The following is an 18,068-nucleotide window of genomic DNA, read 5'->3' as shown; positions in this document are numbered from 1 at the left end:
GAGTGGTTTATTTTTCCTTTTGGACGTTTCTGTCTTTCCAAGTTAAGCATGCACTTCTTTTATAACGTGAAGGAAAATATTAAAGAAAAAAGGTGTGAAAAGGTGGTGTTCTAAGTGCTGGGGAAAAAAGGATGAAGCCAGGTTAGCCACCTCTGCATGCTTTTCAGGCCAAGATCAGGAGTGGATTCTGGAGCTCGTCTCTGGCCCTTATTCCAGACGTCCCATCATATTGTGTACCTTCTCATTCATAAAGGATCCAACAGCTGGTGGACAGATGCTAATGCCAAATGATAGGGTCTCAGGATAAAATACTGCAGCTAAAGCTCTCAGATAGATATAGCGGAGAAACATACGGATATTGTAACTACGCGGAGAAACGTACGGATATTGTAACTACTTGTGTCATATCTATGCTTCTATCTACTTTGTATATAATACGTATATATAGCGAGAGGGACTCTTTAACCAAAGCTATTACAAAGAGTACTTGCCACCCACAGCCCCCGAATATAACCCCAACAAGAGACTGACCATGATATGATAATTGCTCATTTACTTGTTTGCTTCCCTCCCTAAAATTCCTGAATATGTCTTCTTTCTATCCCTGGCACGTACCACAGTGCCTGGCACGTAACAGAAGTTCCCTAAAAGTCTGCTGAATGAATGAATGAATGAATGCATTCAGGTAATAGCAGAGACTCATGGGTCAAGATACAGACACAGAATGAGATGTGGGATTGGCTGTTTTGCGGTGGAGATGGGTCAAGGGAGGGTCAAAGATGAGCGAGTAAGGCTTTATAGTAAAGATGATGCCCGAGTAAAGTATTGGAGGGTGACCGTGTGCTTGTCCCCACAGAAAAGGGAAGAGAGGTGAAAAAAGAGTGAGACTAGCGTTCAGAGGACCCTCTAGGTGGTTCCGGGGTTCCTTTTACCCTAATTCCCTTTGAATTAAAAAGATACTTTCTATACTTTCGTTTCTTCACAAATTAAGGATATTTATTTATTTATTTATTTTTTAAAAGATTTTATTTATTTGCTTGACAGACAGAGATCACAAGTAGGCAGAGAGGCTGGCAGAGAGAGAGAGGAGGAAGCAGGCTCACCGCCGAGCAGAGAGCCCGATGTGGGGCTCGATCCCAGGACCCTGGGATCACGACCCGAGCCGAAGGCAGAGGCTTTAACCCACTGAGCCACCCAGGCGCCCCAAATTAAGGATATTTAATACAAATCCCAATTATCAAAAGTGAAATTTTTTTAAGTCCCATAAATGTAATGCTTTTCAGAAAGAAGCAGGGCGTGCATGGGCGGTGGGCTCAACGAGGGAGGGAAGGGCTAGCTGGCTCTGCTCTCAGCGGACGCCCTTCACAGGCAGGCGAGGAAACAGGCTCCGATGTGACATCACTCCGAACAAGGTGAGAGAGCTTACCCAGGCGAGCTTACCCCACCCGACTGCAGGCCTTATTTTGCACCAGAGGTGACAGAGAGCCACCACCACCCCACCCCCCACACCCCAGGGCAGGCAGCCTCTAGGGACAGGTGCTCCGTGAGAGTCCCTGAGTCCAGGCCCAGGCCGCTCAGGGACCACACGGTTCCTCGCTGGGAATTAGGCCATGGAAGGGGCCTGAGTTGAGTGTTGTGTGTAGCAGAGAAAGGACAAAGACAAGCCTTGAGTATTTGCCTGGACATGCTAAATCCCCATCCCTAGTTTCCTTTTGTGTCCTGGCCCAGCTTTGCAGCCCTGAATCCTTTCCAGAGAAGGCAGGGAGTAGAAAAACAAGGAGAGAGAGGGCATTTTGTTTGTTTGTTTTTGTAACAGTTGTATTGAGATAGAATTCACATACCATAAGTTTGCCCGTTTAAATTGTACAGTTCAATGGGGTTTGGTATATTCAAGTTCTACAACCACCAATAGCATGGAATTTCAGGACATTTGCATCACCCAAGAAGAAATCCCTTATACTTTAACTGTCACCCCACCTCCCCCACCCCCCAACTCCTCAGACCCACGCAACCACCTGCCCACTTTGTCTCCATGGACTTGCCTGTTCGGACACTTCATATAACTCAAATCCTACAATCTGAGTCCCTTTTGTGTCTGACTTCTTTCACTGAGCCTAATGCTTTCCAGATTCATCCACGCTGTGCAGACGATGGCTGGGTGATGCTTAAATTCACGGGTCCCGCAGACATGTCCTGGTTACTGAGCACCTACTGTGTGCCAGTCCTGGGGGCCCAGCCAGGAATAAGAGCTTCAGTAAACTCTTTCCTGGAAGGTTTCTAGTGGGGAAGAGAGAAAATACGCCAAGTGAATCAGAAAGTGGCTTGTGATACTGCACGGTGCTGAGAGCTGAGAGAAGTGCAAAGCTGGGAGCGACCAGAGCAGGAGTTGGGGGGTGGGAAGGGAAGGTGTCCTTACCTCGAGGGGCCAGCGGGGGCCTCAGCTCGGGGTGAGCGCAGCGTACTTACTGATGAGCTCAGCCTGGGAGCAAGTGCGGGAGCCAGGAGGCCGCCGCGATGACCCCTAGGGCTGCGCCGGGGACGGCGGCGGACCCCAGCGGGCGTTCCCAGGTGCGAGCGGGAGCGAGGGCGGAGACGAGGGCCTGCGGCCGACGGCCGGCGCCCCCACCACCGACCCCGCGCGCTGACCCCCTCCCGCCAGCCCCCACGCACCGCCCCTAGCCCCGGCCCTGCGCGCCACCCTCCCTTTCGGCCCCGCGCGCCGCCCCCTCCCCCTGCGCGCCGCCCCCCCCCTTCCTGGGCGCAGGCCCCGCCTCGCCGCCGCCTGAGCCCACCTCCTCGCGGCCGCCGCCATTGGCCGCGCGCGCCGCCTCCGCCCTCGGCCTCGCACTTCCTGGCGGAGCCATGGCTGCGCAGCCGGCCGGCCCCGGGACTCCCGCGACCCGGCCCCGCCGCCGCGCCCGCCCGGTCCCGCCGCCGCCAGGGGTCCCCGCGCCGCTCCCGTAGCGCGCCCTCCAGGTGGGCCTCCGCGCGCGCGTCGGGGGGTCGGGGGGCCGAGCGGGGGGCGCGCACCCGAGCGGGGAGCCCCGGCCGAGCCGCCCCCTCGGCCTCCGGGCGTCCCTGGGTGCCGGGGGGCGCGGCGGGAGGGGGAACCGCAGGTGAGACAGGTGCGGCCCGCGCGGCCCGGGTGAGTGTCCCCGCGTCCCGCCGCGGGCTGGGCCGCGATCCGACTCCGCCTCCCTCCGCCGCCCCGCCGCCGGCTCGAGCCTGCCCGGCGGCCGTTGTGCCGACAGTTCGGCCCGGGGGTGCGGGCGCGGGCGCGGGGGAGCGGCCGCGGCGCCGCGAGACCCGGGGCTGGTGAGTTGCGGCGGCGTCCGAGTCCGTTTCCCGAGCGCCGGGGTCGGCGGGTTCAGGCTGGAAGCCGGGACGCGGCTCGCAGAGCAGGCTCGCCGGGGACCCTCCGTCCGGATGTCGCCTCTGTTGCCGGGTTTCCTCCGAGACCTTTTAACGCGGAGCCGGGGATCGCCCCTGCCCGTGTGGATGGCCTTGACCCCTTCGTCTGCCTCCGGGAAGCAGGGGAGGCGGCTGACACCCAGCGCTCCTGCGCGCGTCGGCCCCAGACCGCTTGCCCCGAGACAAAAGGGAGCCTCCGCCAGGGGAAACTCTCTCAAGAAATCTTGGCCTAGAAACGACAGCTTTCATCGCAGAGAGGGAACCTGAGCCCTGGCTGGCTGCAGGGGTGGTGGGGAGAGAGGGACCTGCTGCTTTCTGGGGTGTGACCTTGGGCGGGCCTCTCCAGCACCTGAGCCCGGGCGTCAGCGGGGGTCGCGCACCTGTCTCGGGGAGTGAAGGTAGAACAACCAGCAGGCACTGCGTGAATATTGGCTTCCTGCCCTTCCCTCCTGAACCCCCTAGCAGCCCCCAGGCCGTTAGGGCAGAAGGGACCGGGGTGCTACAGCTGGCCTTTGTCACCAAGTTGCAAGTTTGTCAAGAAAAATCTAGTTGCCCTTTTCTTTCCCCAGGGAGCTGGACAGGATGCCCTGTGCCCCAGGTTACTCCCGTGGGCATGCTGGAGCACCCTCCCCCCACCTCGGTGTGACCCCCATTATCTTGACACAGTGCTTGCTTCTTGTGACATTGTTCTTTATTAGCCTGGGCCGTTTGTTCAGTAGGTAACAAATGGACTCTTCGTAACTCAGAGAACAGGGGGAAAAATTACTCCTTAAACCCAGTCTGTAACTTGTGCCCACGTAGCTGGCGTAGTCTTTCCTCTGTGCTCCTACCCCCCTCCCAGGTCCCCCAAAGCCTAGCTCTGTGCTATTATTAGTGAATTAGTTGGCATTTCGAAGCGGGAAGAAACTTCCATGTTGCCTGATACTCCAGCCCATCCCATAGAGATGATGATGAGGTCTAGAGAGGTGAATGTAACCGTTCAGTTTTATACTGGGTGTTCTAGGCAGGACATAACTGCCTGTAGGCATTTTTTTTTTTAAAGATTTTATTTATTTATGTAACAGAGAAATCACAGGCAGGCAGAGAGAGAGGGAGAAGCAGGCTCCCTGCCGAGCAGGGGGCCTGATGCCAATCCCAGGACCCTAGGACCGTGACCTGAGCTAAAGGCAGAGGCTTTAACCCGCTGAGCCACCCACGCACCCCACTTTTTTTTTTCTTTTTTTTAATGGACAGGCAGGGTAGCTTAGGGGTTGAGAGCAAGGACGCCTCCCTGGGTTGTAGTCCCACCCTGCTGCTCCTTCCTGACTGTGTGACGTTGGGCGAGTGACCATATCGATATCAGCTTTCTCCTCCGTAAACAGGATAATAGTTCTGGCCTCTTGAGGGTTTGGGGGGCATTAAATCAGTGAAGACCTAGGAGCGCCCTTGTAGGAAAACCCCTGTGTCTAGAATGTGACTGTATTTCTTTTGTGGCTGTCATCACTGCATCACAGCCTGGGCTTCGCTGTGATATTTTAAAAGTAAGAGACTCCCGAACCCTACGCCACAGTGAGCAGAGCTTGTGGGTGAAGGGCGCACGTCTGCCCACTTCGAAGCTGGACGGGCTTAGGTTGGATTCCCTGCCGTTTACCAGCTTTGTGACCAGGAGCCCAGTGTCCTCACCTGTGAACGGGGAGGTGACCTTAGCCCCGCGGAGTAGTTGGGCTCAAATGAGATCACACACGTCCATCCCCTAGCCGCGTTCCTGGGTCCCAGTCCAGGCTTTGAAATGGGATTATTGTCATTATAATTTGGTTCCAGCCCAAGGCTTCCAAGAAGAAGGCTTCCTCCGGATCCAGCTGATATTTGTGGGACAAGGCCTAAAAGACACGACGTCAGGTTTTAGTTTATAAATGAACAAGGTTAGATGTTCCATCTGATTCTCATCCTAACCTGATTTTTTTCAACTCCGTGTCCGAGCGCTCTTGATAGTGTACGGTCTTCTCTCCCTCTTTCCTCCTGTGGCCGCACCCTGTCACTGAGGTCCGCCAGCAGAGCTGTGATTAATGAATGGCCTAGGGTTTGGTCTCCGACGCTCAGAGATCCTGTTCTTGTTCCAGGGCTGCGGTCTCTGTTACGATGGAGGGAAGCCGGCAGACGCGAGTATCACGGCCCTACAAGATCAGCGAGTCCTCCAAGGTCTGTGAGTGGGTGCTCGCCGTGTGCGCAGGTCGCCTTAGCAATATGGTGTTTTTCTGATGAGTTTCTGCCTAATGTGCAGACTGATTTTCTGCTCCTTCTTGGGGGTGGTGGTAATTTCCTTAATGATGAATCGGGAGGTAGCAGGGACATGGAATGGAAAACGTGCCCGAAACTCAGAGGGGTAGGGGTAGGGGGTGGGGGGGGACATTAGAGCTACACCTTGACCCATTTGTTCTTTGCCTCAACCTGAAGATGTGGCTGGGATGGAAGAAAAGCCGCGGGATGTTTGTCCCCTCGTGGGGCTCAGAAAACTCCCAAGGACACATCCATTGACAAGCCAGCGACCCACGTCATGGTGGCCGACATGTTGCCTACCTGGCTGTTAAGGGCCCAGAATCTTCCCCCCAGTCATGACTTGCTGGGACCCTATAGGAGCAAGTGAGGGTGGGTTCCCCAGGGCCAGGCTACCAAACTGTGTCGCACTGGCCACAGCAGGATCTCCCCGGGAGACGGTGAGGGGAAAGGTATGTAATTAGAAATGCATATGCCCCACTCCATCCCTAACTGGCTAAATTAAAATCTGAGAGTAGGACCTGGGAATCTATACCATCAGTAGACTCTTCGGACGGCTCGGAGCAGCCCCTGTCCCCCAGACTACTAGACATAAGGATTGGGGGATCGATTTGCAAGGCAGTCTCTGTTTACATCTGTCCCTCTATAAATATTAACAACACCGTCTTTTCTTTAGAAGTGGCTCTCTTGGAGATTAATAAATGCTATGGTTACCTTAGAACATGCATTTTCCTTTTTTTTTTTTTTAAGAGATTTTATTTATTTACTTGACAGAGAGTGTGCACAAGCAGGGGAGAGGGAGAAACAGGCTCCCCACTGAGCGGGGAGCCCAATGTGGGGCTCGATTCCAGAACCCCGGGATCATGACCTGAGCCGAAGGCAGATGCTTAACCAGCTGAGCCCCCCAGGCACCCCCAGATCACACATTTTCAATGCATCCAGTATTGCTCCCAAGGGGCCAAAATTGGTCCTTGGAGGTACAGAAAGGATTCTACTCTTTTTTGTGTGTGTGATTAGAGCACAGCTATGCATACAGTTCACGCACAGATATGCAGAATATATGTGGTCTTTAAATTTCACGGGAACCGTTAGGAAGAATAATCTTACAAGATTGGAAAAAAGATTAAGGAACAGCACTTTATAAAGGGAGTTGTGAGCAGCCTTTAGACTTGAGGGGGGAGAAAAGGGGCAGAGTTTGTGCAGCTGTGCATGATAGGAAACCGGAGTGTCATTTTCAGGAGAAGTTGGTTCTCCAGAGAAGTGAGCTCCTGTTTCCGTGCGAGTTCCCGGGAAGGCGCTTGCCAAGCCCGGCTTTATCTGCTGTGAAAACCCAGAGCGGTCTCGAGGCTGTTTCAAAGAGGCTTTGTTTCGGACCCTGGCCACCGAGACAGGGTAGCTTTCTCAGTGTGATAGGGCTAGAAGTCTTTGTCCCTTAAAGCCACATCCTGAGTTTGTTTCTGTCTGAACCTATCCCTTGGTTAGATGGTATTTAAGCTTCTAACTTTTTATATTAGAGGAAGAGCCCAGATGGTAAGTGTATCTTCAGTTTTCCAGACACGCATCTGTGGAGCCAGCACCTGTCCCAGTCTCCAGCTTCCAGAACTGGAGTTTTGTCTGCCCTTGAACTTAATGTAAATGGGACTCAGGGGGGTGGGTGTGCCCATGTACCTGGCTCCTTTCACTGGTTAGTCCTCTTCCGAGGGTTGCTGTGGTGTGCTGGGAGGTGGTTCCTTCCCAGGGCGCTAACGTCTTCCCTTCTGTGACGGCCACTGTTCATTTATCTGCTCTGAAATGTCTTCATCCATTTTAATGGTGATTTTTTTTTTTTTTTTTAATATGAAATACCCCTTCCTAGCATTCTGGCTGGGTTTGCTACTGAGTGGCTATGTTCTTTCACCCGCCTCTGATGAAGACACTAAAATAGGCAATAAATGAATGAACAGGATGAAATACCATCAGCGAATGTAGGGGTTGGGCCTTCCAAATTACAGAAAGCGCTGCGAGGCTGTTACTAATGTCCCTTTAAAATTGGGAAGTCACATTTGTCTGGGTTTTTTTCCCCCCAAAGTCTTCATCTCTGCAGCTGCATGAAAATGACCAGAAACGGGGGGTTGCCGTTGAGACGCAGGTGAAGAGTGGAGCGTGCCTACTTAGCATGGAGACCCAGTTTTAGAAAGAGGGGCTGCCCTTCTCCCTGCTCCCGGGAGCAGATGGTGCCCTCGGCAGCTGTCATCTGGGGCTGTCCCCACCCCCCCCGCCCCTCGGGGGGTTGTTTCTCTTTTTACACTGCAGATGGGGGTCCTGTGTACACCCATTTAAGTGTGGTGGTTCCGCATCCCCACCAGCTTAGAGACTGGGCAGCCTGCCCACTCGATGCTCCTCACGTCTCGGGATTCGGAGCCTTTGCCGTCACGAGTGAGCCTGTGCTGCCTCGGTGCCTTTATCCTTCCTTCCTCGAGTGCACGCCCAAGAGGGGTCCCCAAGCCAGGATGTGGTGGAGCCCAGGCCCTTTCTGCTTCGTTAGAAGCCCAAACCAGGGGCGCCTGGGTGGCTCAGTGGGTTAAAGCCTCTGCCTTCGGCTCAGGTCATGATCCCGGGGTCCTGGGATCGAGCCCCGCATCGGGTTCTCTGCTCAGCGGGGAGCCTGCTTCCCCCCGTCCTCTCTCTCTGCCGGCCTCTCTGCCTACTTGTGATCTCTGTCTGTCAAATACATAAATAAAATCTTTTTTTTTTTAAGATTTGTAGATTTGTCTGTCAAATACATAAATAAAATCTTTTTTTTTTAAGATTTGTAGATTTGTCTGTCAAATACATAAATAAAATCTTCTTTTTTTTAAGATTTTATTTATGTATTTGACAGATAGAGATCACAAGTAGGCAGAGAGGCCGGCAGAGAGAGAGGACGGGGGGAAGCAGGCTCCCCGCTGAGCAGAGAGCCCGATGCGGGGCTCGATCCCAGGACCCCGGGATCATGACCTGAGCCGAAGGCAGAGGCTTTAACCCACTGAGCCACCCAGGCGCCCCAATAAATAAAATCTTAAAAAAAAAAAAAAAAAAAGAAGCCTAAACCAGCCCAGCCTGGTGCACTCTCTCTGCCAGTGACCAGAATAGACCGAGAGACCGTGTGTGGGACGTCGGAGAAACTGTCCTGTAATGTAACAGCCGTAGAGCCTGGCTCTCAGCACTTGGAAGGGAAAGAAGCTTTGGGCAATATGGGTCTGGTGTCCTCAGCAGGGTGTGAGAACATGGCCTGAGCCTGTGGTCTAGATGGGGTGGTTGGTGTGGGAAGTGGCCAGACCAGGCGGGGACTGGAGGGAAGGAAAGTACTGCAGTCACAGATGCGTGGGAGGCAGGAGGCGGAGAAGGAGATGAGACCCATGCGGTAGGGCGTGGCTTGATAAGGGACCTGCAGGAACTCGGGGAGCCCTCAGCCCGTCTTCCCTCGCCCACACCCACTTCCCCTTGCAGGCTTAGAGCCCAGCCAGCCCTTGCCTCAAACACCCTCAAACAGGCCAGTGACCTCGCGGATGTGTTTGGCCGGCTTCGGTCCCCCTGTGCAGAATTTCGCGGTTGTTCCGAGGTCAACAAAGCAAGCAGCATGCAGATCCTGAATGCCCGGAGCCTCACTGGTCTTCCAAGGGTGGGGGAGCTGCTGTCTCGGTCTGACGGGTCTTTGCATCCTCCAAAGCACATGGCGGGACCACAGCACTCAGTCCATGTCTCCCAACCGGAATTACTAGAATTAATCCATTTAATTGTTCATATTAATTATTTTGTTAATTCTGCCCCTGTGTGATGATGAAAAGTTTGGGCTCTCGAATCAGACCTAGTTTTAAATCCCAGCCGCGCCACTCAGTCACTGTGGGGCTTTGGGCAAGTTTCCTAGTCTCTCTCTCTGAGCCTCAGTTTTCCTCATCTGGGAAATGGGCATGATAACAGCCCTTCCCTTGAAGGGTCATCATGACCCTTGAATGAGTGAGGGCACAGCGTGGGACACATCTAAGCCCTGCCCTGGGAGAAGACCATGCTCCTGCATATTTCACGATTTCTCTCTTTTAATCTTGGTGACGACTAGTGAAGCCGTGTTTCGGAAAGGAGGAGCCCCAGAGCTCCTTATTCAAGCATTGCAGAGTCTCTGGGACTGGCCACATCCCTGGATCATCAGTAGCAGCGGAGGCGGAGTTGGGGGGGGGGGAGGTTGTCCCTGAAGCATGGCTGGGTGCTGAGCACTTTTTTAATAGAGAGAGCAGTCTTCGTCTGGGCGTGAGGCCTTGGTGGGCGCTCCGGCTGTCCTGGAAGCAGCTCTGTGCCACCGTGTGTCTCCTGAGCACCCCATTCCTGACTGCGAAGTGCCCTCATCTCACTCGTGACGCTGGGAAGCAGGGACTAAGAAGCTACTGTGGTTTCCCGAGACCACAAGCTAGTGAGTAGCAGAGCTGGGATTCAAACCCAGGTTCTGTCCGAGTGTAGACTAGGCTGCTCTGAGCCACTCCACCTTTCTGATAGGACAGCAGGGTTTTTTCTTCTCTTTTTCTTCCTTTTTAAAATTAACATGTATCATCGGTTGCAGAGGCACAGGTCTGTGATTTATCGGTCTTACGTAATACCCGGTGCTGTTCCATTACGTGTCCTTAAAGGACAGCAGGTTTGACACTTGTTTGTTCGGGACCCACAGTAAGAAAGAAAGGGGGCAGGGAGAGAAGAAAGAAACGTTCCAGGATTTCTATTTAGAAAGAAGAGAGGAAGGATGAGAGACCAAGAGAAAGTAAGTTTTTCAGAATTGTATGTATAATGAAAGAAAGTAGGAAGGAAGGGAATGCTAGTCAGTTTTTAGGAACTGCACTTGATATACCACATTTTTTTTTTAAAGATTTTATTTATTTATTTATTTGACAGACAGAGATCACAAGTAGGCAGAGAGGCAGGCAGAGAGAGCAGGGGAAGCAGGCTCCCCGCTGAGCAGAGAGCCCGATGTGGGACTCGATCCCAGGACCCTGGGATCATGACCTGAGCCGAAGGCAGAGGCTTTAACCCACTGAGCTGCCCAGGCGCCCTGATATACCACTTTTTAAAAAAAAAAAAAAAAACAAAACATTTTATTTTTAAGTTCTCTCTACACCCAGCCTGGGACTTGAACCCCCAACCCTGAGATCAAGAGTCTCCTGCTCCTCCGACCGAGTGAGCTAGCCGCCCCTTTAGGACTTGCGTTTGAAAAGAAAGAAGGAAAGCGGCGGTACACACACACGCACGCACGCACGCGCGCACACACACACACACACACAGAAACACCCTTACTCCCTGCAGGCTCTCTGACCTGCCGTTCCCCGTTCTCTTTCACTGTGCTGTACGGAAGTGCTGGTCGTGGGGCACCAGATGGACCCCGGGACCCCGTGGCGGGGAGCAGGGGTGTGGCGGGGAGGGGTTGGCATGCCCCCCCTCCCCCCCCACGGTGAGCCGACCCCCTGAGCCGTGCCCTCCACCACAGGTGTACCGCTGGGCCGAGCACCCGAGCACGGTGCTGCAGCGGCTCAACGAGCAGCGTCTCCGCGGGCTCTTCTGCGACATCGTCCTTGTGGCGGACGAGCAGCGCGTGCCGGCCCACCGCAACCTGCTGGCCGTGTGCAGCGACTACTTCAACTCCATGTTCACCATCGGCATGCGCGAGGCCTTCCAGAAGGAGGTGGAGCTCGTCGGCGCCTCGTACATCGGGCTCAAGGCCGTGGTGGACTTCCTGTACGGCGGGGAGCTGGCGCTGGACGGCGGCAACATCGACTACATCCTGGAGACGGCGCACCTGCTGCAGATCTGGACGGCGGTGGACTTCTGCTGCGAGTACCTGGAGCAGGAGGTGAGCGAGGACAACTACCTGTACCTGCAGGAGCTGGCCTCCATCTACAGCCTCAAGCGGCTGGACGCCTTCATCGACGGCTTCATCCTGCGCCGCTTCGGCACGCTGTCCTTCACGCCCGACTTCCTGCAGAACGTGTCCGTGCAGAAGCTGTGCGTCTACCTGGGCAGCAGCGAGGTGCAGCGCGAGTGCGAGCACGACCTGCTGCAGGCCGCCCTGCAGTGGCTCACGCAGCAGCCCGAGCGCGAGGCCCACGCCTTCCAGGTGCTGGAGAACATCCACTTCCCGCTCATCCCCAAGAACGACCTGCTGCACCGCGTCAAGCCGGCCGTGTGCTCGCTGCTGCCGCGGGAGGCCAACTGCGAGGGCTTCATCGAGGAGGCGGTGCGCTACCACAACAGCCTGGCGGCCCAGCCGGTGCTGCAGACCAAGCGCACGGCGCTGCGCACCAACCAGGAGCGGCTGCTGTTCGTGGGCGGCGAGGTGTCCGAGCGGTGTCTGGAGCTCAGCGACGACACCTGCTACCTGGACGCCGCCAGCGAGCAGTGGGTCAAGGAGACGCCCCTGCCGGCCCGGCGGAGCCACCACTGCGTCGCCGTGCTGGGGGGGTTCATCTTCATCGCCGGCGGCAGCTTCTCCCGGGACAATGGAGGGGACGCGGCGTCCAATCTTCTTTATAGGTATGACCCCCGCTGTAAACAGTGGATCAAGGTGAGATTAAAGCCGGATTACTTCTTTACTCTTGACGACTTTCGGTCGCTTAACCTAGCCTTGACTGCCCCACCCCCGCCCCCTCCCCTTACCACCACTTCCTGCTTGGGAACAGGGCCTGACGATCAAGGGACAAGCACCCGTGGTTCCCGTGCTCCCCCGCGCCCGCACCCCGCACGGGGCACACGAGCGCCGGCCGGCCGTTGTCTGCAGGCTCGGTTGCCATCTGGAGCAGAGCTTGCTTGGTAGAATGTTCTGGGGCTGCAGAAGCGCTCCCAGCCCATGCCAGCCGATAACCTAGCGCCCAGCCACATGTGGCGATCGAGCGCTCAGAATGTGGCCAGTGGGACTGAAACACCGAGTTCTCTGTTTATTTCCTTTTAAGTGATTTATGTCCGAGTGGAAACGGCCACACGAGGCTAGCTGCTGCCGCGCCAGGCAGTGCCAGTCTAGAGGTTTGACCTGGAGTTCAGACCCCATTCCCCTATCTCAGAGTCTCCCTGGAGCTCCCCTGGGAAGGGTTTGGAGCTCCTTGAGGGCGGCCACCAGGGTTCACACCTGCCGGCAGGTGTGACACATCCTGGGACATGTGGGCGTTGGCCACAGACCTGAGTTCACCCCCCGGCTTGCCAAGTCAGAGCTGTGGATTTCAGACTGGTCCTTGCCCTGTGGATTTGTGCTTCTGCCTCTGGAGACGGGGTGGGAGGGCATTCATTGTCCTTCTAAGGTCCGAGGCTGGCTGGCGCTCAGGGCGGTTGGCAAGCGCCTGGCACAGGGGAGGTGGGCCCTTCTCTCCCAGATACCGCCACAGGCCACCACCCTAGAAAGTCCGTCTGTCTTTCTACTCACACCTCACTGTTTTTATTTAATTTGGTGGGTTTTTTGTTTTGTTTTGTTTTTTTTTTTCTGGGCACAAAACTCGGAATGGACTCCGATGACCTTTCTGTTTTATTCTCAAAAAAAAAAAAAAAATCTGAAACCCACCCCCTCCCAAGCTAGAAAGTGGCTCCCAGCTCTGGAGCCCGTGCTCAGAAGCTTTGTAGCGGGGACAGCCTGAAGGCATGATCTCCTCCGGGACTGTGTTCATTTCTGTGTTGTGCCTGCGTTATTTAAAAAAAAAAAAAAAAAAAAAATCGGGTGTTCTGCTTTTTAGTTTCCCATCGATCGCTGTTAACACGCTAGCACTCGGCATTAATTTGAAAGGTATCTGATGTGGGGAAGAGTAAAAGGAGAGATGAAACTGGGCGTTCCGTGGAACTCAGGTCCACGCGGTCAGCCGTGTGGCCAGACGAGTTGGGGGAACTGTGTTCTCCATCCCCTCCTTGGGGACCCGCGGTGCCTCGGGGTTCCTGGGAGCTCTGCGAAGTCCCTCCCCAGAGCCTCCCTGTTCTTCAAGTTCGTTTTCCTTCTCCCAAACACACTTGGCCACCACTTGACCCTCCTGGGCTGTGTGTTCCGTAGAACGTGTTTGGGAACTCAGTGCTCACTGTTGATGTCGTCTGGGTCCGGGCAAGGGAAGGTACAGGTGTCCCCCCTCCGCAGGTGGCCTCCATGAACCAGCGCCGCGTGGATTTCTACCTGGCCTCCATCGAAGACATGCTGGTGGCCGTCGGCGGCCGGAACGAGAACGGAGCTCTTTCTTCAGTAGAGACTTACAGCCCCAAGACCGACTCCTGGTCCTACGTGGCCGGCTTGCCCAGGTGACGGGGGGCTCTGTGGCGGTCTCCTCAGGTGGGGATGACTCGGTCCGCCTTGTTTTCTAGATATTTTGATCTCTGATTCCAGAAAAAAATCTCTGGGCTTGTAAATAACCACCGGCAGATCGTGGGGACAGAGGGCGTGTCGGCGACCTGTCAGGGCTCTGGTTTCTGACCACCCGGGTGCAGGGGTCAGCTCTGCCCATCGGGCGGCTCTCCCTCCGTGACCGAGTCTGGTCGCTTCTGGAGTTTCAGGGAGAGGGTATCAAGTTCGGATAGCAAGGGCTTTCCCGAGGAACGTCCCCGCGTGTGGGTTCGGGTTCCGAGAGGTGACAGATGTGTGACACGAGTCAGTGTCCTCACCCGGGTCTCTCCTGCTTCATCTGTACAACGGGCGTGTTCACACCTGCCCCGCAGGGCTGTCAGGGCGAGAACCCCCCATGCATGGCACCCGGCATCGGGGAGTGCCCTGGGGCTTGGGGCTCCTTCTCTGTCGCCCACGCCGAGGTCTGCACGGAGCAGCGCTGGTCCTCGTCACGGATCCAGCAGAGTGTGCTCGCCGCTGATCTTAGCCGCTCCTCGTAACTGAACCTGCAGGCTTGCTCTGCGAACAGCCTTGCCGTGGGGCACAGGCAGCCGCCTTGCACGGGTCCCCGGGAGCTAGAAGGGCACGCGAGCGCCCACGTAATTTGTCATCCAAACCAAGGTGGCAGTGAGCGGGGAAGGTTAAGAGTGTGAATACCGACCATGTTGTAGGCAGACCAAAACTTCTGGCCTCCCTAGGTTTAGGTACTGTTTTTTATCACCCGATTTCACAGATGGAGAAGTGAGGCTTCACGGTAGTGGTTAAGAGTGGCTGCTGCGGTCCCCTTCTCTGGGCCGGCTGGTGTGACTTGTGTACCTGAACACTACAACCACTGGTTATTTTTCTTTCTAAACGGGTCTGAGCTGTATGAGGTTGGAGGAAATGTAGCCCGCGATGCCATGATCATTGGTGTGTGCGTGTAACGGGACCTTCATGAACCCACAGCCCGTCCCGAGAGCTGCCTGGGGCAGCCCTCCCAGCCGCTCCCCTCCTGCAGCCCCCTGCCTCTACGCGGCCGCCCTCCTCAGTCTCCTCCCCTTCTCTTTTCACCTGCGTTTGCACTTAGGTTTTGTTCTTTTTGGTTTTTACCTGAACTGCATTTTTTTGAGAAAATTGAAAATTGAGCGGAAGGTACAGATTGTTCCCATCGACCCTCCCCTTGGACCAACTCCCCCCATTGGTGACATCCTGAAGTAGCAGCTACATTTGCTACAGCCCCGAGGGGCCCCATTACCTAGAGGGGGCTGCCCTGAGTGAGGGCTCACGGTCCGGTCTGTGCTGTACGTTCTGTGGCTCAGGCCAGAAGTGTGGGGACACGTGTCACACAGAGAATCTCTTGTGCTCCGCCCATCTGTCCCACCCTTACCGCGAGCCCCTCGGGTGTTTCGCTGTCCCTCCAGTCGTTTCCAGAATGTCAGAGTTGAATTGTACTTTGGTTCCCGTTTGATGAGGTGCGTGTGTGTGCCTCGATCGCACAGCCTCGTGGTTTTCAGGAAGGAGCAGCCTCGTAATTCTCCCCGCTCCTGCCCGGGGGAAGCGGAGCGTGAGGCAGAGCCCAGGCGGCCTGGGTGCCGAGCCCCACGCCCGTTTCCCCACCCGGCTCGGCCCCACCTTGCCCAGTGACGGCTGCCACCTGTGAGGTGGGCACGGGCTGCCTGCTCCCCGCATGGTCCCCTCAGGTCCCCACCGCCCCCTCTTCCCCAGAGAGCGGGTCGTCCCACTTTTGCCGAGGAGAAGAGCGCAGGCCCGGCGCCGGGAGGCCCAGCCCCGGCCCAGCGCTGAGCCCCCTCTGTCTCTGCACCACCCCCCGTCCCTCCGCAGGTTCACCTACGGCCACGCGGGCACCATCTACAAGGACTTCGTGTACATCTCCGGGGGCCACGACTACCAGATCGGCCCGTACCGCAAGAACCTGCTGTGTTACGACCACCGGACGGACGTGTGGGAGGAGCGGCGGCCCATGACCACGGCGCGCGGCTGGCACAGCATGTGCAGCCTGGGCGACACCATCTACTCCATCGGCGGCAGCGACGACAGCGTCGAGTCCATGGAGCGCTTCGACGTGCTGGGCGTCGAGGCCTACAGCCCGCAGTGCAACCAGTGGACCCGCGTGGCCCCCCTGCTGCAGGCCAACAGCGAGTCGGGGGTGGCCGTGTGGGAGGGCCGCATCTACATCCTGGGCGGCTACAGCTGGGAGAGCACGGCCTTCTCCAAGACCGTGCAGGTGTACGACCGCGAGAAGGACAAGTGGAGCAAGGGCCCCGACCTGCCCAAGGCCATCGCCGGCGTGTCGGCCTGCGTGTGCGCCCTCAAGCCGCGGCTGGAGGACAAGAAGAAGAAGGGGAAAGGCAAGAGGTTCCAGGACCGGGGCCAGTGACTGCCCCGCCCCCACCGGCCCCGCCCCCACCGGCCCCGCCGGGGCGTCCGGACCAGCGAGACTTCGTAGTGTCCTGGAACCGTGATGTGCTACTTAGCAGCTTTTTTTTTTTTTTTTTTTTTTTTACTTTTATGATTCTTGGTATTTCTATGGTATCACAGTAACCGATTAAATATTCTATATAATTTTACATATTATCTTGCTTGACTGCTTAACCCTGGGCCCAGGCATGAAACAGCCCCTCATCTCTGTGCAGGCGTTCTCCCCTCACGTGCAGTCTCCCCGAGGGGGCCCCCTCCCCGTCCCCCCCGAGGGTACCTGGGGCAGGGGTGACGTGAAATCTTGGCCCATGACACTGGGGGGCGTGGGCCAGTTCGGAACCCCCAGTCCACGCCTCCCTCAGCTTGGCTGAACTGTTAGACGGATTCCTGGGCCCTGCCTCGGGATTATCCATCCTAAAACTACCAGCAGTAGGGGCACAAGGGGGTGCCCAGAAACTATAACTAGGTCACGGGCAACGTCAAATGTGTTCTTGTTAATGAGTGGGGACTCAGAGACCCCGACAGGGCCGGACCTGGGACTTCTCGCGGGGGAGGTGTTCCTGCCAGGATTGTCTGAGCTGGTGACTCTTGTTTCTGAGTAGTCCCGTCCCCCGATGGGTAATCTTCCTGAATTCTAAAAGGGTCTGGGTAATAAGAAACTAAAAAAAAAAAAAAAAAAAAAAAAGGCATGAAACTCTTACAAACATTTTTCTGTAATTTGTGCTCTCTTTTTCCCCCCAGAACCCACTTCTTAAGTTACATTACTGAGCCCCCCAAATCTTCTCATTTCTCAGGAAAGAAAAAGTGGCCATCCTAGAATTTGCTGTTGTTTTCTCTGGCTTGGCTCCAAGAAGCCCTCGACAGCCCCTCCGTGAGTGAGCCGGGCACACCTTTCCCCCTGAAGGAGGATGTCAGGTACCCCCACCCCAACCCCCAAAACCCAGCCGTCCACTGCTAGGTCATTTTGTGCTGCTGGGCAAATTCTGTAACAAGTCTTAGCTGTTCCCTCATTCATTGCGCGGTGGGTCACAATCACTGCCCCCCAGGGCTCGGCTCCTGCAGTCCATATAAGCTGTTAATGTGCGTTGAGCACCTCCTGGGACGTGTGACCACCCCGAGCTGACTCCTGCAGGTCTCACTACCAGGGTGTGCCCTTGGAGGAGAGCTAGGGACTCCCGCCCCAGCTCCTGTGGGCACAAGGATGGGGGAAGAGTAGTGCGCTTGCCAAGGGAGGCGTTCACGATCCATGCCTTGGCAAAGATCTCACTGCAGAGATGAGAACACCTCGAGATTTATTGTTAACCTTGGTATTAGACTCTGAATCTCCATTAACATAGTTACCTTAAAAAAAAAAGGATCTCTTTACTGTACTTGCTTTCCTTCCCCTTGAAAGATTACTGTGATTTTGAGGGGCTTGGGCACTGAAATCTTCAGTACCTAAACCTGTCTCCCTCTGTCGTTAGTGGGGTGAGCAGTCTGCTGACTTAGCTAGCTCTGTGCACATGGAAGTCCCTAGAGGTTTACAAACTGTTGAGAGGTTCTGCAAGGCATGCAAACAATCAAACCAAAAGCAAACTGTACACTCTTCTTGGAGCTCCACAATACTTCAGTGTATTAAAGGCTCTGAGAAGTCCTGCGTTAACTG

General features: G+C 55.6%; 1 protein-coding gene across 1 annotated transcript; it reads left to right on the top strand.

Moving 5' to 3' along the window:
* The first annotated feature begins 2,799 nt into the window (after positions 1-2,799).
* Positions 2,800-17,084, top strand: KLHL36 (kelch like family member 36). Its single transcript, XM_080827601.1, has 5 exons — positions 2,800-2,976; positions 5,511-5,589; positions 11,150-12,223; positions 13,766-13,923; positions 15,827-17,084. Exons 2-5 carry the CDS (start codon positions 5,530-5,532, stop codon positions 16,380-16,382), a joined length of 1,848 nt encoding a protein of 615 aa, XP_080683727.1. The 5' UTR covers positions 2,800-2,976; positions 5,511-5,529; the 3' UTR covers positions 16,383-17,084.
* Positions 17,085-18,068: the final 984 nt, after the last annotated feature.

The sequence above is a fragment of the Martes martes genome (assembly GCF_963455335.1).
Source record: "Martes martes genome assembly, chromosome: 17".
Lineage (NCBI taxonomy): Eukaryota > Metazoa > Chordata > Mammalia > Carnivora > Mustelidae > Martes > Martes martes.
The sequence above is the reverse complement of the archived record's forward strand: the minus strand, read 5'-3'. Positions and strand labels throughout refer to the sequence as shown.